Source organism: Thermochaetoides thermophila (genome assembly GCF_000221225.1).
Source record: "Thermochaetoides thermophila DSM 1495 unplaced genomic scaffold scf7180000011812, whole genome shotgun sequence".
Classification (NCBI taxonomy): Eukaryota; Fungi; Ascomycota; class Sordariomycetes; order Sordariales; family Chaetomiaceae; genus Thermochaetoides; species Thermochaetoides thermophila.
Genome location: NW_006383028.1, coordinates 306159 through 334094, shown reverse-complemented (window position 1 = coordinate 334094; position 27936 = coordinate 306159). Strand labels below are relative to the sequence as shown.

At 54.5% G+C, this 27936-nt stretch overlaps 10 protein-coding genes across 10 annotated transcripts; 5 read left to right on the top strand and 5 right to left on the bottom strand.

The window, feature by feature from the left end:
* Positions 1-153: 153 nt before the first annotated feature.
* CTHT_0008650 (uncharacterized protein) lies at positions 154-2499 on the bottom strand (the record flags this gene model as incomplete). Its single annotated transcript, XM_006691330.1, has 1 exon — positions 154-2499. The coding sequence occupies one exon, from the start codon at positions 2497-2499 to the stop codon at positions 154-156; it is 2346 nt and encodes a 781-aa protein (XP_006691393.1).
* Positions 2500-3007: 508 nt separating this feature from the next.
* On the top strand, positions 3008-3837 carry CTHT_0008640 (mitochondrial 54S ribosomal protein mL61; the record flags this gene model as incomplete). The annotated part of the gene is made up of 3 exons (XM_006691329.1): positions 3008-3046; positions 3200-3306; positions 3375-3837. The coding sequence occupies 3 exons, from the start codon at positions 3008-3010 to the stop codon at positions 3835-3837; spliced, it is 609 nt and encodes a 202-aa protein (XP_006691392.1).
* Positions 3838-4940: 1103 nt separating this feature from the next.
* CTHT_0008630 (dolichyl-phosphate-mannose-protein mannosyltransferase 2-like protein) lies at positions 4941-7560 on the top strand (the record flags this gene model as incomplete). Its single annotated transcript, XM_006691328.1, has 7 exons — positions 4941-5081; positions 5179-5309; positions 5375-5433; positions 5503-5990; positions 6049-6808; positions 6862-6920; positions 6976-7560. 7 exons carry the CDS (start codon positions 4941-4943, stop codon positions 7558-7560), a joined length of 2223 nt encoding a protein of 740 aa, XP_006691391.1.
* A 699-nt stretch (positions 7561-8259) lies between these two features.
* CTHT_0008620 (uncharacterized protein) lies at positions 8260-9207 on the bottom strand (the record flags this gene model as incomplete). The annotated part of the gene is made up of 1 exon (XM_006691327.1): positions 8260-9207. One exon carries the CDS (start codon positions 9205-9207, stop codon positions 8260-8262), a length of 948 nt encoding a protein of 315 aa, XP_006691390.1.
* Positions 9208-10865: 1658 nt separating this feature from the next.
* CTHT_0008610 (uncharacterized protein) lies at positions 10866-13188 on the top strand (the record flags this gene model as incomplete). The annotated part of the gene is made up of 2 exons (XM_006691326.1): positions 10866-10878; positions 10958-13188. 2 exons carry the CDS (start codon positions 10866-10868, stop codon positions 13186-13188), a joined length of 2244 nt encoding a protein of 747 aa, XP_006691389.1.
* Positions 13189-14510: 1322 nt separating this feature from the next.
* CTHT_0008600 (uncharacterized protein) lies at positions 14511-15672 on the top strand (the record flags this gene model as incomplete). The annotated part of the gene is made up of 3 exons (XM_006691325.1): positions 14511-14587; positions 14669-15558; positions 15632-15672. 3 exons carry the CDS (start codon positions 14511-14513, stop codon positions 15670-15672), a joined length of 1008 nt encoding a protein of 335 aa, XP_006691388.1.
* Positions 15673-16182: 510 nt separating this feature from the next.
* Positions 16183-17125, bottom strand: CTHT_0008590 (uncharacterized protein; the record flags this gene model as incomplete). Its single annotated transcript, XM_006691324.1, has 3 exons — positions 16183-16361; positions 16427-16525; positions 16633-17125. 3 exons carry the CDS (start codon positions 17123-17125, stop codon positions 16183-16185), a joined length of 771 nt encoding a protein of 256 aa, XP_006691387.1.
* Positions 17126-17597: 472 nt separating this feature from the next.
* CTHT_0008580 (O-acetylhomoserine (thiol)-lyase-like protein) lies at positions 17598-19235 on the bottom strand (the record flags this gene model as incomplete). The annotated part of the gene is made up of 6 exons (XM_006691323.1): positions 17598-17708; positions 17767-18429; positions 18496-18856; positions 18920-19002; positions 19065-19119; positions 19189-19235. 6 exons carry the CDS (start codon positions 19233-19235, stop codon positions 17598-17600), a joined length of 1320 nt encoding a protein of 439 aa, XP_006691386.1.
* A 1903-nt stretch (positions 19236-21138) lies between these two features.
* Positions 21139-21844, bottom strand: CTHT_0008570 (uncharacterized protein; the record flags this gene model as incomplete). Its single annotated transcript, XM_006691322.1, has 3 exons — positions 21139-21479; positions 21541-21669; positions 21730-21844. 3 exons carry the CDS (start codon positions 21842-21844, stop codon positions 21139-21141), a joined length of 585 nt encoding a protein of 194 aa, XP_006691385.1.
* A 2815-nt stretch (positions 21845-24659) lies between these two features.
* CTHT_0008560 (long-chain fatty acid CoA ligase-like protein) lies at positions 24660-26845 on the top strand (the record flags this gene model as incomplete). The annotated part of the gene is made up of 2 exons (XM_006691321.1): positions 24660-26677; positions 26743-26845. 2 exons carry the CDS (start codon positions 24660-24662, stop codon positions 26843-26845), a joined length of 2121 nt encoding a protein of 706 aa, XP_006691384.1.
* Positions 26846-27936: the final 1091 nt, after the last annotated feature.

The following is a 27936-nucleotide window of genomic DNA, read 5'->3' as shown; positions in this document are numbered from 1 at the left end:
AAAGTGGTGTGAACGCAGAGGAAAATCTATGTGTATTGTACACCATCCATACTCATACATACCTCAGGCACCTGTACACGTCTAAAATATAGTACAATTGTAATGCAATATCCAAGAAGATGTAGAGTCATCACCAGACTGGCCCGCACACCACTAAGCCGCTTGCTGGGCTGCCAGCATCCTCTTCATCTTTTTCTCCTCCTTCTTTCTGCCCTTCATGCTTGGCCGCGGCCTTGACTTCTCGGGCTTCTTGGGCTTGTTCATCAGCCATGCGTTCATGGGCTTGCGGTAACCGATGAACCTCCCCTCGGGGCTGTACACGTCAACCACTGGCCATTTTGGCTCCAGGCCGTCCCAGTCCTCCTCCTCCTCCTCCTCCTCCTCTTCCTCCTTCTTCTTCTTCTCTTCCTCATCCATCCCATCCTCTTCTTCCTCCTTCGCCGCAGCCTTCTTTCTCTTCTTCGTGCGATCTACTGCATTCACAGGTTCAGGGCGCAGGTCTAACTTTCCTGGAAGCAATTCCCCATCTAAAGTTTCTGGCAAAGCAGAGACCGCCGAAGCCGTGCCGTCGAACTCTTGCTTCGCCAGCTGTTCCTTTATCTCCCGAAGCTTCTTTCTCTCTTCCTCCCGGAATAGCGACTTCGTGCGCACCTGCACCGCCAATTCGACCCAACCACAGCCTTCGATCAGGATGTCGATGCCCAGCACCCTGTATGGTAGTCGGTCAACCTTGAGACCGACAGCCTCCTTGCGTGTTAGCGGACCAGTACGTGCCTTGGTCACGTCGTAACGAAGCTGGAAGGCGCCGGCGTGCTTGATTTTCTCACCGACCCCTGGGAGCATGATGGAGTCGACGTGAGGGGCATCGGGGGACTGAGCCTGCAGTGCAATGGCCTTGGATGTCGAGGTGAGGTGTGGGGCGAGGGCCAAAGGGGTGAAGGCGTAGCCCAAGAAGATCAGCTCCTCGTCACCGTCGGCAGCCACATTACGGGGGGTTATGCGGATCAAGCCGCCACCGAGCACGAGTGACTGGCCGGGTTTGATAACTTGTTGCTTGGGCACGACACGCGCCTTGAGGATGAGGTCCTGGCGCTTGTCTTCCTGGACGAAGTTCTCCAAGTCAGAACGTGCTAGACCAGGCAAGTCGATCAGCTCACCGCGGCCGGAGCCGAAGGGCACACGAATAGGCGAGGCCGTTGTTCCCGGGAGCGAGGAAACTACGGGCATTTCAGGATAGTTGGTCTCGGGCATTGGGGGCGGTAAAAGGCTGAGATTTTCCAAGTCGTCCTCAGGAACGCGGCCGGGCAGAAGGGGATCTGAAGGATCATAGCCGTGATCGTCATCTTCGTCTAATCCTGGTAGAGCCTCCAAAGGCTTTTCCGGTTTGTGCGGGGACTTCTTGGGATAAACGGTCACTTTAATGTCGTGCTTGCTCGGCTCCTCAACCATGCGACCCTTAGGGAAGACGGCTTCGAAGAGCTGGCTCTTGCCAACATTGACCTTGCCGACCATCCAGCCGGCACCGCCGCGCTCGTAAATTTTTTCCTTGAGCTCTTTTGTCCACCAGCTCCGCTTAGCACTGACGCAATGCACATTTCCAAGTCGAATGCGGTGGCCAACACGACCCAAAGCATCCCGGAGAACCTCTTTAAAGTAGGGCATCATCTTGTCAACTTGCTCCTTTCTAGGAGCTAAAAGATCAGAGCGCGTGATGATAAAGCTCATCTCCATCAACCTTCCGCGTTTGTACTTGGCGTGTTCGGAACGGCGGTTGCGGCTGCGCAGTGATATGTCTAGCAGGCTGTGTAGCCTAGGAAGCAACGACATGGGGAAATCGGCGGCATCGATGACGTGATAGACATGGTTGCGCTTGTAGGGAGACTCTTCGATCGTGTCTCGGAGGCTTTCAATGCTTGGATGGAAGATAGGTTTGGCAGAGGAATGGTGGACAAGGTTGTGGCAGCGTTCGCAGAGGGGGGGTTTCAATGGCTTCGGCGGCTCTGGCTCTGGCTCTTTTGGTAGTAGTGACTTGAGATAGATGCCTTGTTTCTCCAGGGCATCTACGTCAATGTTCTTAAGGGCGCTTTCGATAATAGGGGTTGGGTCGGGAGCGTGTGGCTTGGGCTTCTCCTCTTCGAGACCCAAGTATTTTCGGATAGCCTTGCGGTTGAGATTGTAATACCCAGCCTTGTCAGGCTCGACGGTTTGCGCAAGCGCACCGCAACCATGACACTGCAGTGGAAGTGCTCGCTCCGGAAACTCTCTCAGCTTGGGTATCTCGGGCTGCGGGGGATGTGAATATTCGACATGAAGCCTCCTGGTCTGTATCCTTCTGGGATCCGGAGATATGCGTGGGTTACGGGTGGTAATTTCGAAGGATAGAGAGCGAAATGCTGGGCATAGGTAGATCGGGAGCTCAGCAGCGGCAATACGATCGAGACCAAAAACTCTGGATATTCCTATGCCCAATCGTGAGCAGAATGGGCGCCCTGGGGCCATTGGGAGCAAGCGGGAATGTGTTCAGCCAGTACAGGGGGGCTTGTGAGCGCAATGTTACTGTGCCGTAGTTGTTGACGCCACTCCTCGCTGCTGATTCTGTCTGGAAAACTCTTTGATTCGTGTTGCCTGCCCTTGACAGGCAATGAATGATAGATATAATTGACCTGCGTGCTTGTCTTTTTTTTTGAAAGTTCTGGATCTTGGGAAACTTTCGAGCTTTCTTTTGACAGGAGTCTGTTAAGTGGACCCATACCCCACATCTAAACCCTGTCAAGTGGGCCTTCCCGGCAGGCAAAAGCGGTGAGCCTGTGGGCCGCAGCCTATCTCTTGTTGTTGCCAAGATATGGAGTCTTCGCAATCAACCCGAACCCGCAACATGCCCAAAAATTTACAGCTCCATATCGGTAAGACCTGGCTTGCACCTTCGCCGCGCGGAACGCATCCAACAACACATACACTCAACGTGTGAGTCCCCCGCGTGACGGATTCACCGGCAACATAAACCAAGATGGTTGGCGTCATTAGGAGGTTAAACAGACTCAAGGCCGTAAGTGTGCCATGGCCCTAGAGGACTCCAACACCAAACGAGACTGCTAGCTAACTCCAGCGTGACTTCGCAGAAGGTAAATCTTATTTGTCGCTGTCTACCTCATTTGTCATCATATCGCTCTCCTGTTGACCATTTGCTCCCGCATTACAGCTCGTTAAGTTGAGAGTTGGCCCTGGGGCAGCTCTTCTTCCAGAAGATGTTACCCGGATACACATGGAGTTCGCCATGAAGCACAACGATGGGCATATGGGGCCGAGGTACGCTTTGCGCGGGGTTTGAAGCGCAATTCGATTTGGGAGCTAATGTTGTATCTCCTTTCCGATAGGAAGTTCTGGCGTGAGGCACTCCCTCGGTTAAAGTACTGGAACCCACAAATTCCCATGATCGTCAACCGGCACCGAGATCAGTCGGCCCCCGCCACGTTGAGTATCTACTTCCGCAAGCCCGGCGCGACCATCACAAAGGAGACACCGACTCCTCCGTCAGCGACAGACGGCTCGTCTAAAGCTCCTCCACCGTCTGAAGGCGAGAGTGTCGTGACAATCGATATGAAGAACCGGCACTCGGACGTCATCCTTCAGGAGTTCCTCGAGAAGACGAAGGCCCAGCTGCTGAAGCCGACGCCACAGGACGAGCAAGAGCTGCTTGACGCCAAGCAGCGCGAGGAGCAGGGCGCTATCGACCGCGAGCGCAACCGGAAGCGTCTTGAGGAGGAGAAGAGGGAGAAGGCGCTTATGGCCGCAGCGCAAGCTGAAGCTGCCGCTATCCGGGCAGCAGCGCAGCTATAAGCTCCGGCAGGATGGCTGGTGTTGTGTAATGCGAGAGATATGCCTTGCGTGTGTATAGCATTTGTATATTATTTACGACTACCCTTGAATCCGGTGTGGGCTGACATGATGATTGAGCCATTTGCTGCATGTCTGCACGAACGACAGACTTCAAAGATGGATCTGCTGGTTCTTGTAACGCTATATATGCAGTTGTCCAATGGCTTGGTTTTACTGTACACAATCTTCTAGACAGTTTTCTTGCAAGCCTTCATAAAGTTATCAAATGGGAGTTGTGAGTTTCGGGAGGGTTGTATTGGAGGGGTTAAATGTTTGAACATTGAGAATCCTCGGCAGGAAGAAGCTTGCCGGCAAGACTCCGAGGCACTGAAGACAACGAGTGAAACGGCTTTGATCAGAGAATATGAATCGGGTACGGAATGAATGCAGTGTTTCCATCTCTCCTGACGGAGATTGTGGTGGCATGAGGTCGAGTCTGGGGGGGGGTAACCTATACGGATAACACGATAGACGTGAGAGGTTCCCAGCGGGCTGCCTGGTGCCACCCTGGACGCTGCCAGACAGGCTGACGCCGCTGACCTGACCCGCTGCCAGGCCGCTGTGCATCCAACGCTGCAACAGGGGGGCGCCGCCAAGCCCCGCGGGCCTTGCTCGAACGGGCGAAAAAGGCCACGAAGTGTTCAGCCCGGCCCGTGATCCGCCCTCCCTTTTTGACCAGCTCAGCTCTCTCGCTACCCGCATCGTGAGGAGAGTTGGCCATTTTCATTTATCATCCATCCCCGTCGTCTTCGACTTTGACTTTACTTTTGCTTTGACTTTGACTGGGGACGATTTTTGTCCGGTGTGCATCCGTCCCATTGGTAACGTCGCAGTCAATTAACGGCGTTTCCAAGTTTACTGACTTTTCGATTTTCTTCGACACGCTCGTTTATCACCGTTTCATTAATTGGCAGCCGTCCGCTCTCCCTTCTCATCCTACCGCATTCTCTGTGCGTTCCAGTTTTGCGGCTCGTCCGCTAACCCCGTGAAGAACATCGCGTGAAATCTGGTTTCCTACGACGAAGACGGCTTGACGCGTGTTTGGTTCCCATCACAACATTGCCATGGCTTCGAGCGACAGGCCCGCTGTCGCCTCGGGCGCTGACGTCGGCGATGCCTTGAGGCGTCGCAATGTGCCCGGCGCCCAGCCCGCTGCCGCACAACAGCAACAGCCCCAGCCCGAGGAACAGAAGAAGGAGAAGAAGGTGCGCGCGCAAGTTTTGTCGCATTCCTGGCCAATTTTCGAAGCTCATCTTGCAATACCTTGCCCAGCTGCTGACATGATTCTTGCTATGCGCTCAGGGCCCCTCTATCCTCCAGGTTTTCGATGAGTGGGAGTGGGTTATTGCTCCTGTGATCTTCACAGCTCTCGCCTTCTTCACTCGGCTCTACAAGATCGGTCTCTCCAATATCGTGACCTGGGACGAGGCTCAGTCAGTAGCTCCCATGTCTCACTGCGTGATGTGGCACTCACCCGCTGACCATTCCTCCTGAACAGTTTCGGCAAGTTCGGCAGCCACTATCTAAAGCGCGAGTTCTACTTTGACGTTCATGCAAGTTAAACACCCCCTCTGCAACGGACGAGACGGCACCCTAACCGACGTGAACCAATTCAGCCCCCTGCAGGAAAGCTTTTGGTTGGCCTTAGTGGCTGGCTTGCTGGTTACAATGGCTCCTTCGAGTTCAAGTCGGGCGAGACCTACCCCGCGGAGGTTAATTATACATTCATGCGCCAGTTCAACGCCTTCTGGGGCGCTGTTTGCGTGCCCATGGCCTACTGGACTGCTAAGGAGCTCCATTTCAAGCGCCCGACTGTTTGGCTCGTCACTCTGATGGTCCTTTGCGAGAACTCGTACACCACCATCAGCCGCTTTATCCTGCTCGATTCAATGCTCTTGTTTGGTACCGTCGCTACTACGCTCTGCTGGGCCAAGTTCCACAACCAGCGCAAGAATCCCTTCGAGCCCGAATGGTTCTTCTGGCTGTTCATGACTGGTCTGAGCATTGGCTTCGTGTGCAGTGTCAAGCTGGTCGGTCTTTTTGTCACCGCGCTTGTTGGCCTCTACACCATTGAAGACCTGTGGAACAAGTTCGGTGACACCAAGATGCCTTGGGTAAGTCTCACTTCTTGTCTAAGTAATCCCCTAAGCTTGGCATGCTGACAGCAGGCAGTCTGAGTTGGCTGCTCACTTCTTCGCCCGTGTCGTTGGCCTCATCATCCTGCCCTTCCTCATCTATCTTCTCAGTTTCGCCATTCACTTTGCTGTCTTGACCAACAGCGGCCCGGGTGACGCCCAGATGCCTTCGCTGTTCCAGGCTAATCTGCGGGGTACCTCTGTCGGCAGAGACAGCCCCCTGGAGGTTGCCTATGGTTCACTGGTGACCATTAAGAACATGGGCTATGGTGGTGGCCTTCTTCACAGCCATGTTCAGACCTACCCGGAAGGCTCGACGCAGCAGCAGGTGACCTGCTACCACCACAAGGATGCGAACAACAACTGGTTCTTCTACCCGAATCGCCACGACGTCCCCTATGACCCAAATGCTCCGCCCCGTTTCATTGGCAACGGCGATGTCGTCCGCCTGCTCCACGCCCAGACTGGTCGCAACCTTCACTCTCACACTATTCCGGCCCCGATCACCAAGTCCCAATGGGAGGTTTCTGGCTATGGCAATCTTACAGTTGGTGATGACAAAGACCACTGGCAGATTGAGGTTGTCAAGGACACTGCATCTCGTGACTACAGCAGGATCCGCACTCTTACCACAGCCTTCCGCCTCAGGCATAAGGTTCTGGGCTGCTATCTGCGTGCTGGCAATGTTAATCTTCCTCAGTGGGGCTTCAAGCAGATTGAGGTCACTTGCACTAAGGATAATAACCCTCGTGACAAGTACACACACTGGAACATTGAGCAGCACACCAACGAGAAGCGTGAGTTTCTTGAGCAGATGTCCGTTTGTCAAGGAGAAGGCTAACCAAAGCAGTGCCCCCTGGCAACCCTAGCCTGTACAAGTCGCCCTTCTTCCAGGATTTCATTCACCTTGTATGTTTATCTTAAGTCAGTTACGGCCTACATGATGACTAACAACACGTTTTAGAACGTTGCCATGATGACCTCTAACAACGCGCTTGTCCCTGACCCGGACAAGCAGGATGACCTTGCGTCCAAGTGGTGGCAGTGGCCCATCCTCCACGTCGGTCTTCGCATGTGCAGCTGGGACGACAAGGTTGTGAAGTACTTCCTGCTGGGCAACCCGGCAGTCTACTGGGGCTCGACGGCCAGCCTGGTGGTGTTCGGCGGTCTGGTGGCCTGGTACTTGATCCGGTGGCAGCGCGGCTACCGCGAGCTTTCGGCCTCTGATCTCGACCAGATTCACTACGCCGGCGTGTACCCGGCCGTGGGTTGGTTCCTTCATTACTTGCCCTTCATCATCATGGCGCGTGTCACGTATGTGCACCATTACTACCCGGCCTTGTACTTCGCCATCTTGACTTTCGGCTTCCTGGCGGACTGGTTCCTGCGGAACCGTGGTAAGGTGACGCAAACCGCTGTGTTCGGCGTGCTTTATGCCGTCGTCATTGGGCTTTATATTTACTTCATCCCCATCTGCTTCGGCATGACTGGACCAAACAAGAAGTACAGGTATATGAAGTGGTTTGACAACTGGAGGATGTCGGACTAGAGAAAACGAAGTAGGTTCGCGGAAGAGGGAATGAGATAAGAAGGGGAGAGGTGTACTATACAGTGCGTGGATGGACAGTTTGAAAAGGATCGGCGAGGAAGAAAACAAAAAGAGGGACACTACGACTTATCACTCCAGGCATGGTAAACCTGGAAAAGGCATATCAATCGCTGCCTATAATACCGGCAGTTGGCAAAAAGGAACAGACCCAGCCAGTTGGTATTGTAATATCTGGGATGAATCTCTCGCTCTTTTTGCTCTTTTGCCTTTTATCTTATGTGGGCATACGTAGGTAGCTGTCGGTTACAATCTAGACTTATTCGTCTTATTGACGTATGATGGTGGTCAAATCATAAATAATCAGCCTTTGGTGGTTGTATATACCTATTGATTACGGGCGCTGGCCAACAAGTGTGATGTGCTAGAACTTCCTGACTTGGTATCTCTCTACCAGCTCACTGATTACAAAAGCTCGTATGTATTACAAGGTGGTGTTGGGAAGCCAACCCATGCTCCATCTTCTCTAGCTGTTCAGGTAAAGAAATCCAGCAAGCAGCAGCACCAAAGTTAAGCTGACCACGGAAGGCTCTCTTTGTCCCTATTCCGGCAACTGTGCATGGGATAGACACACGCAAACATCCCTCCATCGAAAAAAAAAAGAAGAACATCTGCCAATTGCTCCAGCCACATATACATTTCTCAACAACACCCCCCCGCCACCCCCTTCGCATTCCCCCCGGTCAACTTCACCGACCCCCCTCCTCCCCCTCTCCCCGGTCCCGATCCTGATGTACCCCCAGCCTGCAGGGCATGCGCCCCTTTGACCCCCGAGCGCCGGTCATTCAAATCGTATTTCCCGGCCTGTATGTTCTGGAAGATTTTCTCGGCCACGCGCATGAAGGCCTTCTCGACGTTCTCGCCGCTCTTGGCGCTCGTTTCGACGTATTCCAGTACGCCGTTGCGGCGGGCCCAGTCCTCGGCTTCGGCGCGCGTGACTTCACGGCGCGGAGGGGGGCCGATGACCCCTTTCTTTTGGTGGGGAGAGTAAGGGTAGGAGGGGGGTTGTGAGGGCGATTGCGTAGAGTTGTTGTCGGCTGAGGGGGGTTCGGCGTTAGCGAGGTCGGCTTTGTTACCGACTAGGACGACGACGATGTCTGGTTCGGCGATCTGCCGTAGGTCGTTGAGCCAATCGGTGACGTGCTCGAAGGTCGAGCGGCGCGTTAGGTCAAAGACGAGCAGGGCGCCCGAGGCACCCCGGAAGTATGACCGCGTGACGGATTTGTAGGTCTCCTGCCCGGCTGTGTCCCACAGAGACAGCTTCATGTGTTTCTGCTGCGGGTGTGGCGGCGCCTCGCCGGGCTTTTCGGCTGGTACTATCCTGGGCTCGGGCAGCCCGCCGGCGGTTGTGCTACTGTTGTTACCGTCATCGGTGGTTGAGCTGCTGCTGTTGTTGAGGGGGGATTCGGAGGAGTTCGAGTAGGGCGGACCGACGGGAACGATACGTGACCCGAATTCAACGCCAATGGTGACGTCGTGATGGGTAACGAAGCGGCCCTCGCAGAGGCGGATGGTCAGGGAGGATTTGCCGCAACCCGAGTCGCCTATGCAGACGAGCTTCGCGATGTAGTCCCAGGGTGGAGAGGACATGGAATGATCGGCGTGAATGGTGGGATTGGAGAATGGAGAGAGCTCTGAGGATACCGCTGCAATGGGAATTGCGTTGGTGGGATGAGTTGAGTACAGCTACCTGCTCAGAGGAACGGACTTGGAGGTCACTGGCGTCAGTTCAGGAGGTTTGGTTAAAGAGCGTTGAAGCTGGGCCGAGGGGATCAATTGCTTAAGGCTGGGAAGCTTCGTCGGTGTCGCGGGGAGGTGTCAGCGGCCCATTGGATCTCGTGAGCAGCAGGCTGACGCTGGAGCTGGCTGGCGGCTTGGCGCAAGTGCTGGTGCGTGGGGGGCAATTGTTGGGCCTTTGGCGGGGGTTCAAGATGCTGAGAGGGAAGTAGAGTGCTTCTAGGGTACACCGTACATAGGCCTCACAGTGCTCTGGAAAGGCAACGAGACCGCAACACATGGAAAATTGATATCAAAGAAATTTGGTTGGTGATGATACTGCGGAAAAGCAGACAGCACAGCGATTGGTGTGTCAGTGTCGGTGTCAGTTATCTGCAAGTTGCTGGCATTAATCGTGCAGGTCGCGAGGACGGGTGGCGTGAGCTCGCGGCCAATCCAATGTGGACAGCAGAGAACGCAATGGCGGGGCTAAGGTGTAGGTCCTTGGAACCGCAAAGCCAGGAAGGGACGGCAGTAGTGTATGTACATATTTGCTTACACATTATCGGGACGGTGTGGAGTATTGCAGCTTGTCAAACCAAATCACCAATGGGGTATACTGCTGCTGCCTTGCTGCTGCAACCTTACGGAGACATTCGGTGATGTCGAGCAAAATGCTCGCATGTGTCGTCTGGCTTTTCTTTTTCATCGAAGCTGTTTCTAGATGCACATAGCGGTGCTTTGATATGCAAGTACGGGAAGCTTCCCCGGATGAGCTGCATGTGGTCAAGGGACCCATGTCCCATGTCCGATCGGAAAAAGTCAAGTGGGTCTGGGATCGGCCAAGGCGCAGTCATGGCGTTCTGCTGCTCTCGTGGATGACCGCCCGCGTTGTCACAGGTCGCTTTCACTGGCTGGCTGCCTTGGCCTCCTCGCCTTGGCACCTGTGGCCTTGTTTGACGCATCGCTTGACCCGTTGACCGCCCGGCCGCCGCCATTTCGTTGTCGGTTGTCCGCTCAACCTTGAAGCTGCAACTCTCCTGCCAACAGCATTTTTTCTTCATGGTATGCCCTGGGAACCCGAAGGCTGGATGAACGTGGAACTGCATGGATGACTGAATCCTGCTGCTTGCGTGCATCTCGAGTTCCTGACTGCCATCCGTCCATCTGGCTGGAGTATCTCGAGAACCTATCCAAACCCAGGCAGCTACCAAGTAAATTCTCTTGGAACATGAACATTCCGGCTCGCGAACAGACCACCCAGCCTGAACACGAGTAACGGCAGAGACCATCATCACGCATCACGAAAGCCGCCTAAGCCATAAACCCGTCAGACTCTCTTGGCCCTTCTCTACAGAGTGAATTTAAAACCCACCTGACTTGTATACGGCGATCTGGTTTTGAGGACCGTTGTGGCCGGTAGCCTTCAGATTTATATACATCGCCTTGGCCATAGACACCTAGATAGGTCACAGCGCGCCCCCTAGAAGCAAAGCCAAGCCCCTCGGTAGGGGGCGGCTACATCTCTCGACATGTTTTCCGAATGTAAGCTTGCTCGCTCCCCAGCTCCCCATTTTCCCGACTCTGCGATGCGCTTACATAGGCTCACTCTGTTTCCTGTCAGATGCCTCCCGATTCCTCGCACAGTCACAGTCCCGCCTGTCCAGCTTCGGCCAGACCGGCGATGGAGATAGGCCATCACGCCCGGGGGATTGGACAAGCAGGGGCTCGCGCTTCGCAAGTCGTGGATATTTCGGTCGCGATAGGAACCCCTACCAGCCGACAAGCTCTCGCTTTGGCAGTCTAGCTGCCTTCGGATCTCGCTATGCCCAGGATGCCCCTTTGTTCCAGGCCACACTCGAGCATGACGAGGACGACGAAGAGGAGCGCGATCGCGAGGCGGCTGACCTATACGCCTTGCAGCGATCGCGTCGTGTCTTTGCCGCCAGCCGCCTGGACGAGAGTACAGAGACGGAGAATGACGGGAGCCGCGCATCGTTGGACCGGAGCCGCGATTATCCGTCGGGAACGCTGGGGGAGCGTCTGCGCGGCATTCGGAGCAGTTGGAATGGCGCCGGGTCACATTCGCAGAGGAGGACAGACGACAAGGATAGGGAACGGGGGAGGTCAGCGTCAAGTAGAAGCGATGACGATCGGATGGATGACGTTGGCCTGGAGTCGACAATATCTGACGGAGAGCCGCCCGTCGATCTGACGGTTGAGACGCCGACGGACAACGACCCTCCAGCCTTCCAGAAGTTTACCTCGACCATTCCGTCACGACAGCCGCTCAGGAGAGCGTCCGTAAATGACTCGGAGTTGGGGCTGAACCGTCCTCCCAGTTCTTTGGATGAGAACTTGAATGATGCCGTTGCGCCGTCTACCCCGCATCCCATTATCGAGGGCGAGATCTTCCGGCATGATGCCTTCTTTGCATGGCTCTACCTCATCGCCCAGGCGTCACTGTTCTCGACCTTTGTGTTGGTCTACCTGCACACCGAAGGCGGTAGTGATGGGCCTTTGGGTGACACCATTTATACTACGCTGCGGGCATCCTTTCACCTGCTGGCCGTGGACACGCTTGTATCGATCGTCGTGTCGCTGGTGTGGCTTGCAGCACTGCGGTCGTTTGTCAAACCGTTGGTGTCGCTGGTGCTGGTAGCTGTGCCAGTCATACTAATTTCCTTCTCACTGTACCCCTTTATTACCAGCTTCAAGCCATCTGGCGGCAGCACGCGACTCCAGGATACAGTAATGCGATGGGCATCTCTTGTACCTGCCTCGTCGGCAGCCGTGTGGTGTTATCTCGTCTACAAGGGCCGACACGCGCTGCGATCAGCAGTTGGCATCCTCGAGTTCGCCAGCCGCATCCTGGCTGCTAACTCGGCGCTGGTGCTGGTCGGAATGGGCTGTCTGGCCCTGATCGTGGTCTGGACTTGGGTATGGATAATCATGTTCACACGTGTGTTCCTCGGCGGCAGCTTCTCCAGCCGGCTGGCGCGGTTCGTTATTAGCACCTCAAGCTGGTGGCTTGGCGTCTACTTTGTGCTCATGTACCTCTGGACGCTCTCTATCATCTCGGGCGTGCAGCGCAGCACCACCGCCGCGACAGTATCCCAGTGGTACTTCCACCGCAACGCCATTCCCGCTGTCACGTCGCGCGATGTAGTGTCTGCTGCCCTAGGCCACGCTCTGACCACAGTCTTCGGCACCATAAGCATGTCTACACTCCTGGCCCTCGGCATACGCCTGCCACTCCTCGTCCTCCCTCAACGCATCTCCAACCTCATCACCGTCTTCGCCTACCACTTCATTCCTACCCCGATCGCCGCCCTGACCAACCCACTGACCCTCACCTACGCAGCCATCCACTCCCAGCCTCTAACCGCTGCCTCGCGAGGCCTCAGCCAAATGGACTTCCTTGCTCCCCAGCGCCCAACAACCACGCTCACACCTGCCTCCCTTCCTCGTAAGGGCTCTGCGCAACAAGTTGATCAGTCCTGCGCTCCGCTACTCCCCTACCGACTATCGAAGCTCATCCTGCACGCTACGCGCTTCATCATGGCCGTTGCGCTCGGCTTCGCAGGCTGGGTGATCACGTCCCGGCAGCTGCGCATCGAGCGGCCAGATGGGGCGGGTGTGAGGGGAAGCGCGTATGCGTATGTGGTTGGGCTGGTGGCGAGCTTTATTGGGTGGGGCGTGTTGGGAGCTATGGAGGGCGTTTTGAGTGGGATCGTAGATGCCGTGGTTGTGTGTTATGGAAGCGAGAAGAGGATGGCGACCGGGGCCGGAGGTTATTGTATGGAGGCGCAATGGTTGTTTGGGGAGCATCGGGATGGGAGGTATGCTTACTGAGCGGCCTCTTGCGAATGGGAGGTATGGATGAACTAAGTGTTTTTTTTTTTTTCCTTTATTTCGAGAATTAAGCGTGGCGTCTTATATGGGATGAATGGGAATGGGTTCTTGGAGCCCCTTGTGAGGGTAGGATGAAAGGGGAATGAATGGATGGATGGATTGGTCAGCTCACATGTCTTCTTTGCTTTCTTATGGGTGAGGTTTATGATTCTACGACTTGCATGGGCTACGTTACAAGAACTTGGCTGGCTTTGGCTCTGGGTAGACAGGAGACATACAGGACAAGGTCGAGTGGGCCGAGTATTGCTACGGGGATATCTGGTGTACGTATGATTTATATTCTCAAGATGCATCTTTACCAATACAGTGAGGTACCTAGCTATATGGGAATGCTTCGTCATACGTATCCCACTCAGCTCGCTGTGGAGCAGAAAAGCGGGACTCACCCTCTTCCGAATTCGCGTCTGCAAGTCATCATCAAGCCACAAACTATGTGGGGTCGAGACTCTATTGCCTGCAGTGACCTGACTCCAGTGAGTGTGGCGACGTTGCGTCAGCGACTTACAGTAAATTAAGACGGAGAGTTTGGCTTCTTGTGTAAGTGGTGTTTGGACTTGCTGGACCCTGACGGGCTGAAACGACAACGGTTCGGTTACTTAGGACGGTCCGCTGCGGCGGTTAGGCAGGAGATAGGAAATCAAACCAGACGAAGGGCGAGCCTGCTTGTGGGAGGTAACGTGTAGGTAGTTGCTGAGTGAGTCCCCGCCAGGAGGCCGCGAGGCAGTGCTGGACCGCAGGCATGACGATTGTCCAAAGCCTCGCAATCCAAGTCGCTCCAACATCCATGATTCGCCGCCGGTGTTGCCATCGACTACATGCCTCCTTGCCCCTCTTCTGATGGAGGACTAGTATAATGGATCGCAAGGCTTGGATTTAAGGCTTTGCTCGTCGAAGCCTCGTGCATACGTAACCACTCCGCTTCCACGTTACCCCCAAATTTCAAGGCCCAGGGACCGAAACATCCAAGCACCCAAGAACCCATGGAGGCCTCTTGTGCCCAGCGTGCCAAGTGAAACACTGCACCTGTTCGTCTGCGAGCTGCCGTGTTAAAAATACAAGAGCAATCGTCTCCCACACCCCGCTCATCTGCCATACTCGAGCCATCTTCAATCTCGTGCAAATCAATTTACGTACCCTGCCCCCACTTGTGTCATTAACGATATCGCCGGTCGCTCTGGTCACTTTGACTTCGTCTCATCCTCTCTCACGTTCGTCCGAGTTTCTCTACGAAACTTTTCTTGACCCTCAATCCCCAAACCACCATGGTTGACTTCCAACCCCCGGCTGGGCCTCCTCCGCCTAAAGTCCCCGAAGGCTGGGTGGTGCGCTGGAACGAGCAGTACAAGGAATGGCAAGTCATCCCTCACTCATCTGATCCTCTCATTTTCAAGGCCTCACAGCTGCTAACGTTTCCTCACAGGTACTACGTCAACATTTATACCAAAGTCTCCCAATGGGAGAAACCCACCGAGCCAGCCCGCCCTCCCGAGCCCGCAAGCGAGGCCCCGCCCCCGGGCCCTCCCCCATCCTACACTGGCGGCAACACCTCGTCTCCAGCAACCGACTCCAAAACTAGCAACAACCCTTTCCTTTCTGCCACCAACACTGGCACTACCAGCACAAGCAATCCGACCCCCTCCGAAGAAGATGACGAGCGCCTAGCCAGACAGCTCCAAGCTGAAGAGGACGCGCGTGCGGCGGCCGCGCTGGCGGGATACCCTCCGGCCGGGATCTCAACCTCAACCTCAGCGGCCAATGCGACTCCTTCGTCATCAGCCTTCCCGACCGAACTCCCTCCCCGTCCCGGAAGCTCCTCTGCTAACCGCGGAAGTTCTGGGAAGAGTGGCAGTGGTACCAAGCTGCTCGATAAATTGCTAAGCAAAGTCGCCGGAAGCAAGCATTCTAAGTATCACCCGCCGCCTCCGCATCCTGGACCGCATCCTGGACCGGCTGGATTCTTCGCCGCGCATCCTCCTCCGCCTCCCCATCCCGGGCCCCATGGGCCTCCTCCTCCGCCGGGAGGTTTCTTCACACCTCCTCATGGTCACGGGCATCCCCCGGAGCCGCATGGCCCTGGCTTCCACGGCTTCCATCCCCCTCCCCCCGGTGGCGGCTTCTTTGGCGGGCATCACCCCCCTGGGCACGTCTTCGGCCACGGTCACGGCCATCATGGTGGTAAGAGTAGAGGAAGCGGGATGGGCATGGCAGCTGGCGCAGCGGCGCTGGGTGTTGGCGCCGGGTTGGTCGGTGGCGCGCTGGTGGCAGATGCGGTAATGGATGCGCAAATGGATGCTTATCAGGAAGGGTTCGGTAAGTTTTCCCCATGGCATTCATAAGGCTTTCCATGATCGTAAGTGAGGTTGCTGACTCGTGAACTTCACAGCGGATGGGGCTGATTTCGGAGGGGGCGATTTTGATTTCTGAGGTATGAATTTTGGCTGGTGATTGAGAGTAGCCCATATTAAAATGGGCTGTATACTGAAAGCATCTGAAGTTTACCTGCATGGGAATATTCCTTGCGATGGCGGATACCTTGGTGTCTTTTCAAAGGGGAAGTGGGAAGGAATAAGGGCCCTAATATCTATCGAGGATGAATGGCTTCATCGTAGCTTAGGAAAGGGTAATGGACTGTTTTTCTGTTGGTGACATAAGCTCCCGGTGCTTTTATGATATATGATTTAAGGTTGGCAGGCATCATTGTCATCAGCCGAAGCTAGGCCAACCTGCAAGCCAAGCTGCGGTTTCGTCTGTAATCAGCCCTGAAGTCTCAGCCAGCCTGTTCACTCATTATAGTACACATTAGCTTCTGGCCTCGAAACCAGTAGCATTCCCGCAGGTATTCATGAAAAGCATCACGCTTATTATCCCATTATTCCAACTATATGTCTAAATTAAAGTACGCAGTTCTTCTATTCCCCCGTCTATCCTCCCATCTTACCGCTTCTTTTTATTGTCTCCTTTCCCATTATCCTGCTTCTTCTTTGACGACCCAGCCAAGAAGGCCGCCATATCAAAGTTGGCCATCGGATTTTCTCCCTGTGCGGCCCCCATAAGCGCATTCATCGGGTTCTCCTTCTGACGCTGCTCCCACTCAGCGCGCATCTCAGGGTCCACTGCAACAAACACATTGTCAGCGCCGTGTCCTTCTTGTAGAAAGGGCGATTCGGAGACAACTTACTATTCTCAACTAGCTTCGGCATCCCCGAGAACATTAACATGCTGACCAGGCCCAGCAAGACGACAGGACTCTTGAATATGCTCAGCATCATAGGCAAGACTGTCCCAACGAAGTCAGCAACTTATCTACCTTCAAAACTGTTTGCCTCTTTTCTCCCCCCTCCCCCCTTCCCCTTCCCAAATCTGGGCCCCAGAAAGTATACTCACATTTAGGCCTCTCCATATAATACCCCTTCTGCCCCGTCACCTTCACATCTACCACAAACCCCCTTTCGTCCCCCTCAACATTAAACCTTTCCCCCGTATTTCCCCACTCGTTTCCTCGAAACGTCTCCCACACTTTCACCTCCCACCCATTACTATCCTTATCATCCCCATCAGCTGGAGCCAAGACATCGACACGCATAGGCACGAACCCATGCGTCCGACAATGAACCTCCGCCAAATAACTCCCTGCACTGAGGTTCTGAAACACGAAACCGTTGTCGGAGGACAAGGGCGCGGAGAGGATCGTGCCTAGCGTCGAGAGTGTTGCGCGCGTGGAGGAGGGGAGGGTGTGTGGGTTAGGAAGGGGTTGAGAGGGGGGAATACGGAGAGTTAGTTTTGTTGTGGTCGTGGTGCTGGTTGCTTTGGCGGTTGTTGGGGAGGGCGCTAGAAGCGCGAGGCTTAGGGTTAGGAGAGATGGGAGGTTGAGCTGCATTTTGGATGGGAGCTCGGCTTCGTGGCGGCGACAGTTATGCTGAGGATGGTGGAAAGTTGATGATGACGGCTTGGGATAGGGAAGGTTCAGCAAGCTGGTGTGGGGGGGGGGGGGGCGGCCCTCTGACGCGATGTTAATGGCGACGAGACAGACGAGGTACAATGGTTCATGGATCTAGCAGTGGCATGTGATTGGCTGATTGGCACAAGTAAGTTACAGATCCATACGTTCATTGCGTGCTGCGTTACGGTAACATTACAGAAGTGGGGTGTAATCATCCGGACAGTTTCTCTTCGATCACTTTAAAGCTCCTCAAAACATGTATGAACGAAGACGAAAAATACCAGATCATTCGTAAGTATCATATATATTATACCATGCCCATTCATCACTCATTACCCAGAGTACCTAAACCCAGACATACTATAAGCAAATCACAGGTGATCTATAATTGAAATATTTCCCCATTTTTCTAGTTGGCCGCCTCCAAATAGCCCGCCTCAGCCGCCGCCTTGAACGACTGCTCAAAGTCGGCAATGATATCATCGATGTGCTCGAGACCAACCGAGATACGGATGAGGTCCTACATAGAGAGTCAGTCATGAGCAATTAGCCATTTCGCATTTCGGGGGCAAACATACCTCGGTCACACCAGAGCTGATCTTCTCCTCGTCAGTTAGCTGCTCGTGAGTCGTGGTCCAAGGGTGAATGGCCAGCGTCTTAGCATCGCCGACGTTGGCCAGGTTGGACACGAGCTTCAGGCCGTCAACAACGCGCGAGCCAGCCGCGCCGCCGCCCTTGACACCGATGCTCAGCACACCGCCGAAGCCGCGCTTGAGGTACTTCTTGGCCGTCGCGTGCGACGGGTGAGACTCCAGGCCCGGGTACGAGACCCAAGCGACGTAGGGGCTTTGCTGGAGCCAGTGGGCCAGAGCTAGCGCGTTCTGGGCGTGCCTCTCAGCGCGCAGCGACAGCGTCTCCAGACCGAGCAGCAGCTGCTGCGCACCGAAGGGGTTGAGACAGGCGCCGAGGTCGCGCAGGAGCTCGACGCGCACGCGGATGGCGTAGGTGATCGGGCCGAAGGTCTCCCAGAACTTGAGGCCGTGGTAGCCCTCGGACGGCTCGACCATCTGCGGGAACTTGTCGCCGTGCTTGCCCCAGTCGAACTTGCCGCTGTCGACAATGACACCGGCGATGGTGGTGCCGTGGCCGCCGATCCACTTGGTCGCGGAGTGCACGACGATGTCGGCGCCGTGCTCGATTGGGCGCACAAAGTAGCCGCCCGCACCAAAGGTGTTATCGACCTAGTGGTGGTTAGTGATTTGGGTCTCCATTGACGGAGCGAATGCGGGCCTATTAGGAGTACATACCACCAGCGGGATGCCAGCGTCGTGGGCGACCTTGGCAATGGCCTCAAAATCGGGGACGTTATAGCGCGGGTTGCCAATGCTCTCAATGTAGACGGCCTTGGTCTTGTCGTCAATGGCAGCAGCAATGTCCTCTGGCTTATCGCCGTTCACGAACTTGGTCGTGATGCCCAGGCGCTTAAACAGGATCTTGAACTGGTTGTAGGTACCGCCGTACAGGTTGGACGTCGCAACAATGTTGTCACCGGCGTGCGCGAGCGCCGCGATGGCCATGAACTGCGCGGCCTGCCCGGACGAGGCCGCAACAGCGGCAACACCACCCTCGAGGGCCGCGACTCTCTTCTCGAAAACATCAACCGTGGGGCTGTAGGAGACGCCGAGTAAGCATACTGCTTGTATCGATGGGCGAGAGAAGGGAGCTGCCTACTTCATGATCCGCGAGTAGATGTTACCAAACTCCTTGAGGCCGAAGAGCCGGGCACCGTGGGCCGAGTCATTGAAGACGTAGCTCTGTTCCTCCGTCAGCACCATTTTTGCTCCCTCTCTGCAGAGACCTCGCCAGAATCACTCACAGTCGTGGCGTAGATGGGGACGGCACGGGCATTAGTCGTGGGATCCGGCTCCTGGCTGCTCATCTGTCAGTCTCTGCCCTCCCCACGTGGTCCTGGGAGTGCACGGCTGCCGTAACGTGCTTACCCCGCGTGGAGCTGGAGAGTCTCGAACTTGAAGTTTTGCTGAGACATGGCGACGGGCTGGCTAGTAGTAGAGGATGAGGGGTATCAAGGGGTATCACAGAAGCAAAGTTGAGAGCGTTGCCGTTGAAACAAGCAGTTGAGAACGAGAGCTTTTCTGTCTGTCTGTCTAATACCGGGCACTAGGAAGATGGAGAAGATCGGAAGCAGTGAGGAGCAATCGGCGACGGCCTGTATCTTTTTATAAGATTCTGCGACTGGCTACAGCTACTGCCTACACCCCAACCTGAACTTTCCCGCTCACCCGCGCTCTCCATGTCTTGTCTCCAAGGTGCCCACGTTCCGGGGTGGCATCTCTGAGTTTCTGTTACGGGACAACACTGCGTCCTGCGCGGCATCAAGGTGCATCCAGGTGCACCAGTCGTGTGCGATGGTACTGGATGGTACTGGGGAGGTGGGGTGAAGCGTCGAGCACGCAATCGCGCCATCGGTCCATGGCGCGGGGCACCCACGCCAGAAGCACGAAGCACAGCCAAAGAGAGAGCATCATTGCCCATTGCACACTCTCAATTGCCCACCTTTGACTCTTTGCTCGTCTCACGCCTGGCTTCTTTGGCGAGATTTTGCGTTGTTCGTCATACAATCGCCTTCATGTTCTCAAATTTTGCGATCATGGCGCTCCGTTCCGCAGGCCTTGGTGCTTACTGTCCTTGCGTCTCTGACGAGCGCCAAGCCTTACTTATCACTTATCGCCCTGGCCCTGGACGTGGGGCAGAGTCGCCGGTGTTCGGAGGGCCTTACGAGGTCGAATGTCTCACATCACTTTGGCCCTCAAAAAATTTCATCCCTGTAACAAACCGTTGGGGAGTCTAGCCAGACGCAAGCACAAGCATGCAGTTGGATTTGTTCACAGGAGGACTGACAGCATCATAGCCAAATCAGGCCTGGCTGGAGGATGCACTGTGACTTCGGGAAAGGCACTTGCGCGGTGTAGCTTCGGGCCCGGGCCGTTGGGACATCGTTGAGGACCCCGTTTCCAGATATCCCTCCTGTCTCATTTGTCGCTGCCCCTCCCTCCCCTCCACCCCTGTTGCCAGCTCTCCATCTTCAAAGAACATCCACCGATGGGTGCAACCTGCCATGTCGATCGATCACCTCTACCTTACAAATGTTTACTGCACCTCACGAGGCCGGGGCTATGTTGCTATTTAGTGTGATCTGGCGCCTAGATTACGCTCCTGGCGTTACTGTGCGATAATATCTTGACAGACTGCAGAGTTGCTCAAGATTCACACCTTTAAATGGTTTGAGTTGCGACTGGGTGTTCTTTAGTCCTCCCAACGAATTACAACAGTCTGGCAGCCAAGACTCCTGTAGCAGTCCTGAATGGATTCCGAATGGATTCCAAGCTGTTGTGCGTAATCATCATCCAATTGTCGTCATGTATGACATTCTGGGTCTACATAGCATACGCAACCTGACTGCCAGTGTCCAAAATGGCAAGCAGTGCAAAGCCAATGGTAGAATGTCAAAAAGCCACCACGAATGATAACCCATCTCAGGACGTCAAGTCCTTGCTTGTCCTGTTCGTCTGCAGCATGCGGCTCTCAAGCCGATGTGAGATCGTTATCTCCGAGGAAGACTGATCTTGTTCTCTCCCGGTACCATGTCACTACCCCGACGTCCGGTGGGAATTTTGAAGTACAAAGGTAGTATACATAACGCAAGCGTAAGTGTAGCCTACCAGCTACAATAGTTCAGCCCACATCTCTGTAACACCCGTAGTAGGGCTGAAAAGAGACTCATTGCTGGGATCTAGCATGTCAGGTTCCTCCCGTCCTTCCAGAGCACACCCCCTTCACATTCGCACAAATTTTATCAATGTAGGAAGAGTTGCGAGCCGACATAGAATCCAAAGTTACAGCACCTCAACCAAGAAAAATCGATGCCTTTTCTAAGCAGATTGAGCAGCCGCGTCAGTTTGCTCTGCTGACGCCGGCTTTATCCCGGCAGCTTCTTTGTTTGTTTCCTCCCCTTTCTCGGCCGCCGCCCCCTCCTGCTGCTGATTGCCCGATCCGCGCTTCGACTTGTACAGCGCGAGCGTCGACGACACCGCCGAGACCGTCCACAGCGCGAAACTGAAGGATGTGAACGCGACGTCAGCCCGGGCGGCCTGGCAGATTGACCCACGGCAGAAGTGCAGTCGGCCGAAGAAGGCGCACAGCGCGGCGAAGCCGGACAGCCAGAAGAGCGCGTTGGACATGTCGAGGGGGAAGGTGATGTAGTGATGTTGGACTGTCCAGGGTGTTGGTTAGGGAAGGTTAGCGAATGAGTAGTTGATGAGGGAAATACATACTCCGTGGGATGAGCCATGGCAGGCAGTATAAGCCGGCGAGCGAGAGTAGCGACCAGACGGAATTGAACACGAGGAAGTTGAACTCAACGGGTGAGAAGATGATTGTCTTGGTTTGGTACCAGTGGATGACTGTTAACTTAGTAAGTCAAGGTCTCAGGTACCGTCAAAGTGCTGTTTGCTGTTCCTCACCAGATGCCGAAAGGCCCAACACTAGCAAAGCAAAGATGCCTTGGACGACTCGAAGAGCAATGACTAGTTTGGCCATAAACATGGCCTTATCCTCGAAAAGCTTGGGCATCTTCATGGCAAGATCAAAAAGTGAGGCCTCGAAAGAAAGCAATTTCAAATGATTGGTGTTAAGAGACGATGCTGATATGGTTGCAACACTAAATCAAGTATGAAGAAGAACAGCTGCAAGAGACCTGGGCAGTAGAATGGTAAACATGGAAAAGTTCAATATTGTAGGTGAATCGTTGAGATGGAAAGATGGTGCCCTTGAGCTCTCAGCCTTGGGTGTTAATCCGGGGGAGCAGCCCCTGAAACAGAGATCATCAGGCACATTGCCACGCATAAAGCAGCACCAACACGGTACGCTCGGCTGGCCAATAATTTGACGACGGCCATCAAAATGCTACTGTGAACATCAATCTTGACGCCGGCAGGGCGTTCTCCGCTCCCTACCATCTGCTACATGAATGAATGGGACGGATATATTTGTCGCCAGTTACAGCACAGCGGGAAGGACAAGATTGGGAATATACCAAGCTATATCCGGATGCTACATGGATATATAACCCTTTAGATAAGCATTTCTAAAATTGATTGACGACCTGTGTTTCCTGGTACCTATGTCAAGCCTCCTGTTAAAACAGTATCGACCGAAAGAAAAGCTTCAGGTGCGTTTGTACCAGTGTCTTGACAACTCAAAACAGATCACTCCTTTTGTGAGGGAGCTCCATGCTTGAATGATATCTTGAAAGATGGAAGCAAGATCAAAAGCAGGCCTAGCTGCAGGCGCACAGAAGCGGAATTGTTCTTATTGTGGAAAACGGATCACGGATTGGCTGTAATAAACTTGGGGGGAATCGAGATGAAGGAGTTCAGAGAGTGCTTGGCGTTTTTGGGTTTGACATCCGTGGCTTGGAGCTGCGAAAGCTGTGCCTATGTGAGAGTTCGTGGCTTATAATAAGACTTCATCGGGCGACCAGAAGAGCTGCCAAGCTTGATATCGATAAGATAATGAAAGGAGGGTCAAAGCCCAGTACCGGCGCGCTGGGGGAAGGCCCCACCTGTGCGCCTGAAACTGCGGGGTGAAGTGTTGGGGGTGCTGGTCCCTTGCCCTGAAATCACTGATCCTGGTCATCTCGACAGGAAGCCGAGGTTCGACACCCGAGGCCGAAAAAAACGACGAAGGCGAGAGATTGCCACAACAATTTGCTTGGCACATTGACAATAACTTTCTGCTCCCAAATGACAACAGCAAGTTCCTTCCTTCAATATCTTAGCTACCTTCCGGTAGGTGTGAATGATGCTTGGCAGGTTAGTTCATCGTAGAGGAATCTGGCATGTTAAAGCGATGTCTATTCACATGCAGCTGACAGCCCCAGCCTGATGCCAACCATGAGAATCTTACCATGACATGCCCTCCCAAAACTGACTTACAGAAGTTGTAGGCGCACATCTTAAAACTCGGATCCACGTGTGTTCTTTGACAGCTCCCACCTGTCATCAGATTGTCTGCTGCCAATGCTCGGGCGGGGCGAAGCTTGGCAATTTGGAAAACACCATTCCGCGGCGAACAGACGGTCATTTTATGGAGGCGTGGATGTTTGTTGGAAAAACAAGGGGCTGTCGTCTGTGAGAAGGGTGTGTTTCCGCTAGCGCTTCCCCGCACCCCGCATCCCATATTGGGAAGCTGATCTCCGCGAGTTTCAAGCAGTTGTCTGGTCATGGTGCCAGCATGGTTTCCTCTGCGCCGTGTGTTGTTGGTCCATCGCGGCGATTTGTACGGTTACAGCACCTCGATGCGTCCAGCCGCGAACTTCGCGGCCAGCCCGCCATCTATCATCCATGTGATGGCCCAGAAACGGAAATGCCAGCCCGACAACGTTTTGCGGAGAACCCGCGAACATCTCTCGGCATGGAAGGTCTGGGGTTCCATTTCACCCCACTGCCCAGCTTTTTATTGCCCACTTGCTGTCCGGGGATTGAAAACCAATACCTGGAAAAGCTTGCGCCCTCCACTGTTCGGTGCCACGGCTCCACTCTCGTCTCAGGCCAGCCGAGGCTTGAACCTGGATTCTCGGCCTTCCCCTGGCGGTTCTGGTTGGATACCTAGGTTAACTTTCCAGGCTCTGCGGTGTCAAAGTGCGTGCCCTGCCTGGAAGACAGTCGGCCGTCGTGCTGCACAAACGGACATGAGAGTGTTCAGGATAGCATGTAAGCGGCAAAGGCAGCACAAAAATATACGGCCCTATGTGATACGATGCTGGGAGAGCGCCAACTGCCCTCCGAGAGCAACGCAGCTCCCCTTGGGCTCAATGTTGTTGCTGACGTTTCGGTGCCTCGTCGGCTGGAGACCCTTGGCTCTTGAATCGGGAAGTACCCGCCGTCACGGTTCGCACCGCTGATTGGTGGCTCGGGCGCGTCCTCGCCCTGATGGGTTTGGCTCGCTTGCAAGTCGGCCGTGCGTCGCACTCGGCTTGGATCTGAACGTCCCACCCCACGACCACATGCTGCCGAGTGCCGATCCTGCCAAAAGGCCGTCCATCGTCCTCGACTTCTCCAGCTTGTTTTGCTCCTCTTCTCGACCTTTTCGCTTCTGTCTCTCGCACACCGAAGGAAGCGCAAGAGTTGCAGGCTGCTGTTCAATTTCACGGCTGTGACGTAGGTTGAGCCTCTCCGCCATCAACACGTCCCGCGTCTGTCCTTAATCTGCCCTCAATAAGAAGCACGCTCTCTAACAAAAACAAATCAGCCCCGTCTCGTTTGCGACACAACCTCGGCTCTTTTCCAAACTCCCGAATCATCTTTATTTCTGCATCAACATAGCATCCACAAGTCAGTAATACTCGGCTCGTAGCATCAAACCAGCGCAACATTCTCCGATATCCATCACCATGGCTCCCAGCAGACAGGAAACGAGAAACTACATCAAGACCATCTCAACGCCCCCTCCTCCGGGCACCCCCTATGCTCTGCCCATCCCCGGCACTGAGCGCCCTAACCGTACGCCAATCTATCGCCACTGGCGCTTCCAGAACGGTCCGCTCCTGGAGACGTACGACCCCTCAATCAGGACGGTCCACGATCTGTTCGAGTACTCGGTCGGCCAGAACCCCAACAACCGCTGCCTGGGCTGGCGGCCGTGGAACCCGACCACGAAGACATGGGAGCCCAGGTATGTTTGGATCACGTACGCCGAGGTCGCTGAGCGCAGGAAGAACCTGGGTGCCGGTATTGTTGAGCTGCACCATCGCGTCGGCCACAAGGCGGACAAGTATGGCGTCGGTCTGTGGGCTCAAAACCGCCCTGAGTGGCAGATCACCGAGCTGGCCCTGCTCTCGCAGTCGCTGTGGCCCGTCTCTCTCTACGAGACCCTTGGGCCCGAGACCACTGAGTTCATCATCAACCACAGCGAGCTGGCCTGCGTCGCCTGCTCTCTGCCTCATATCCCGACCCTGCTGAAGCTGGCTCCTCGCGTGCCCACTCTGAAGCTCATCATCTCTCTTGATCCGCTCGATGCCGGCGAGCCCAACGGTCACTCCAAGCGCGAGCTTCTGAACGGCATGGCTGCAGCTCACGGCATTCAAATCTACGACATTGCTGAGGTCGAGGCCATTGGTGCTCGCTCTGGCCGTGCCATGCGCCCTCCTCAGCCCGAGGACGTGCTGACCATCAACTACACGTCTGGCACCACCGGCAACCCCAAGGGTGTCCTCATTACCCACCGCAATGGCGTTGCCGGCATCACTGCCGCTCGTGCCAACGACACTGTCCAGCCGGGTGATGTCCACATCTCCTATCTCCCTCTGGCTCACATTTATGGCCGTATGGCGGACCAGTCTGCGCTGGCTGAGGGTGCTGCGATTGGCTACTTCCACGGCGATATCGCCGGGCTTGTCGAGGATCTGAAGCTCCTTCGCCCCTCGGCCTTCATGTCAGTGCCTCGCCTGTACAACCGTATCAACTCGGCCATCCAGACCGCCACCGTGAATGCTGAAGGTTTCAAGGGTGCGCTCTCACGTCGCGTCATTGACACCAAGAAGGCCAGCATGAAACTGCCTGCCGGACAGGCAACCAACAAGCACTTCTTGTATGACCGCATCTGGACGCCCAAGGTGCTGAAGGCTGTCGGGCTGGACCGCACCCGTACCATGGTCAGCGGTAGCGCGCAGCTTGATCCCGACGTTCACGAGTTCCTCCGCGCTGCCTTTGGCAATAACTTTGTCCAGGGATTCGGTATGACTGAGTCGTATGCTGTCGGTACCGTCCAGCTGCCCGGCGATTTCACCACCGGCAACATCGGTCCCCCGTGCCCCTCGGTTGAGCTGTGCATCGAGTCGGTGCCCGAATTTGACTACACGGTCGACGACAAGCCGAACCCTCGTGGCGAGCTGCTGATGCGTGGCCCGGTCATCTTCAAGGAGTACTTCCGCAACCCGGAGGAGACAGCCAAGGCTATCGAGCCTGATGGCTGGTTCCACACGGGTGACATCGTCGAGGTTGACAAGATGGGTCGCTTCAAGATTATTGACCGCAAGAAGAATGTACTCAAGCTCTCTCAGGGCGAGTACATCTCTCCCGAGCGCATCGAAAACGTGTACATGGGCAGCACCAACCTCATTGCCATGGCCTTTGTCCACGGTGACCCGAAGGAGTCGTCCCTTGTTGCCGTCTTCGGCATTGACCCTGTCAACTTCGCCCCTTATGCCAGCAAGATCCTCAAGAAGGACATCCCGGCCGATAATAAGGAAGAGCTCAAGACGGCCGCCAACGACCCGCGCGTCAAGCGCGAATTCCTCAAGCTGCTGGATAAGATTGGCACCAGCCACAAGTTCAACAGCTTCGAGAAGGTCAAGAACTGCTACCTTGACATTGAGCCGTTTAGCATCGAGAACGAGCTTCTGACGCCAACGTGAGTGCCATTTTCACTGAACTCGAGTGATCAGAACAATGTCACGTGCTAAATCTTTTCCATAGGCTCAAGCTCAAGAGGCCCCAGACTGCCCGGGCCTTCAGGGAACAGATCGACAAGATGTATGAGGAAATCCACGCCCAGGCCGCTGAGAAGGCCAAGCTCTAAGTTCCCTCGGTTTCTTGGATACCGCTACATGTTTCAAAGGCGTTGCTATGCTTGCTCCTAATTGGAGATAGAGAGTACCCCATGGGTCGGTGATGGATGGACAGAGAGTCCGCCAGCGTTATTAGGTGTTCTACATACTTGGCTTCCCAATAGCTCTTATGAATGTTAGTGGGGTTGTTTTTTGCCCTCGTCCTGACTGGCTTTGTATATATCTATCTTGTGTAGCACTACCTGTAAAAGGCCTCGGTTCCTGCCGGGTTTTTAAACGAACACAGCGCGTTGGTGTGGTTTGTGTAAAAAGCGCGACCCCGTGGTCTTTGAGGAGGTGAAATGTTATCTTTTTTTATTTTTTGCTCAACCCTCTCTGTACACTCTAGATGCTAGCATCTCAAAAGGAAACTTTTGAGGAGACTAACCACAGAGCTAGCCGGCAACACACAGCATTTGATATAGAAGTTTACAAGACCCTGAGTCAAGAGCACAAGTAAGAGTTGGAAATATACATAGAGAAAAAAAAGTGCGAGAGTCCAGATCGACAAACCAGTTAAACCAAAGAAATGCGTTTGCATCTGCAATGTTGTCAAAGATGGGATCATTACATTTTCACTCTCATTGATCTTGATTAGAAGGTGTCACACTGATATTAATCCTTTTTTCTCACTTAATTGGTCCAAGACGCTTATTTGGAAAGCCTCTCGATGTGCTTCAGAAGACAGTTACACAGCATGCAGCTCACGGCACTTCTCGGTCATGATCGGAACGGTGAAAGTGGGCCGACGCATTGCAATCCCACGAATGGGAACATGGACAGATCGCCGAAAGAGGCAGCATCAATACAAACAGTGTTGCCCGAGAGTTTCTTAAGTCATTTCCAGGTATCAGCCTAAGAGAGATTGTCCCTGGGCTTTGTTGTTTTTCCCTGTCCTCATTCTACAATTCCTATAGTGAGCATGCCATGCGCTTATTTAGAGATAGTTTAATCTGATGAAGTCTTGTGTTTATTTTGCTACCTATCCTAGTTTCAGTGATTTGTGACGATCCACCTAGCCTTCCCGAGGGACGGAGTTCCTCACACGGTAGTGTCGGTGATT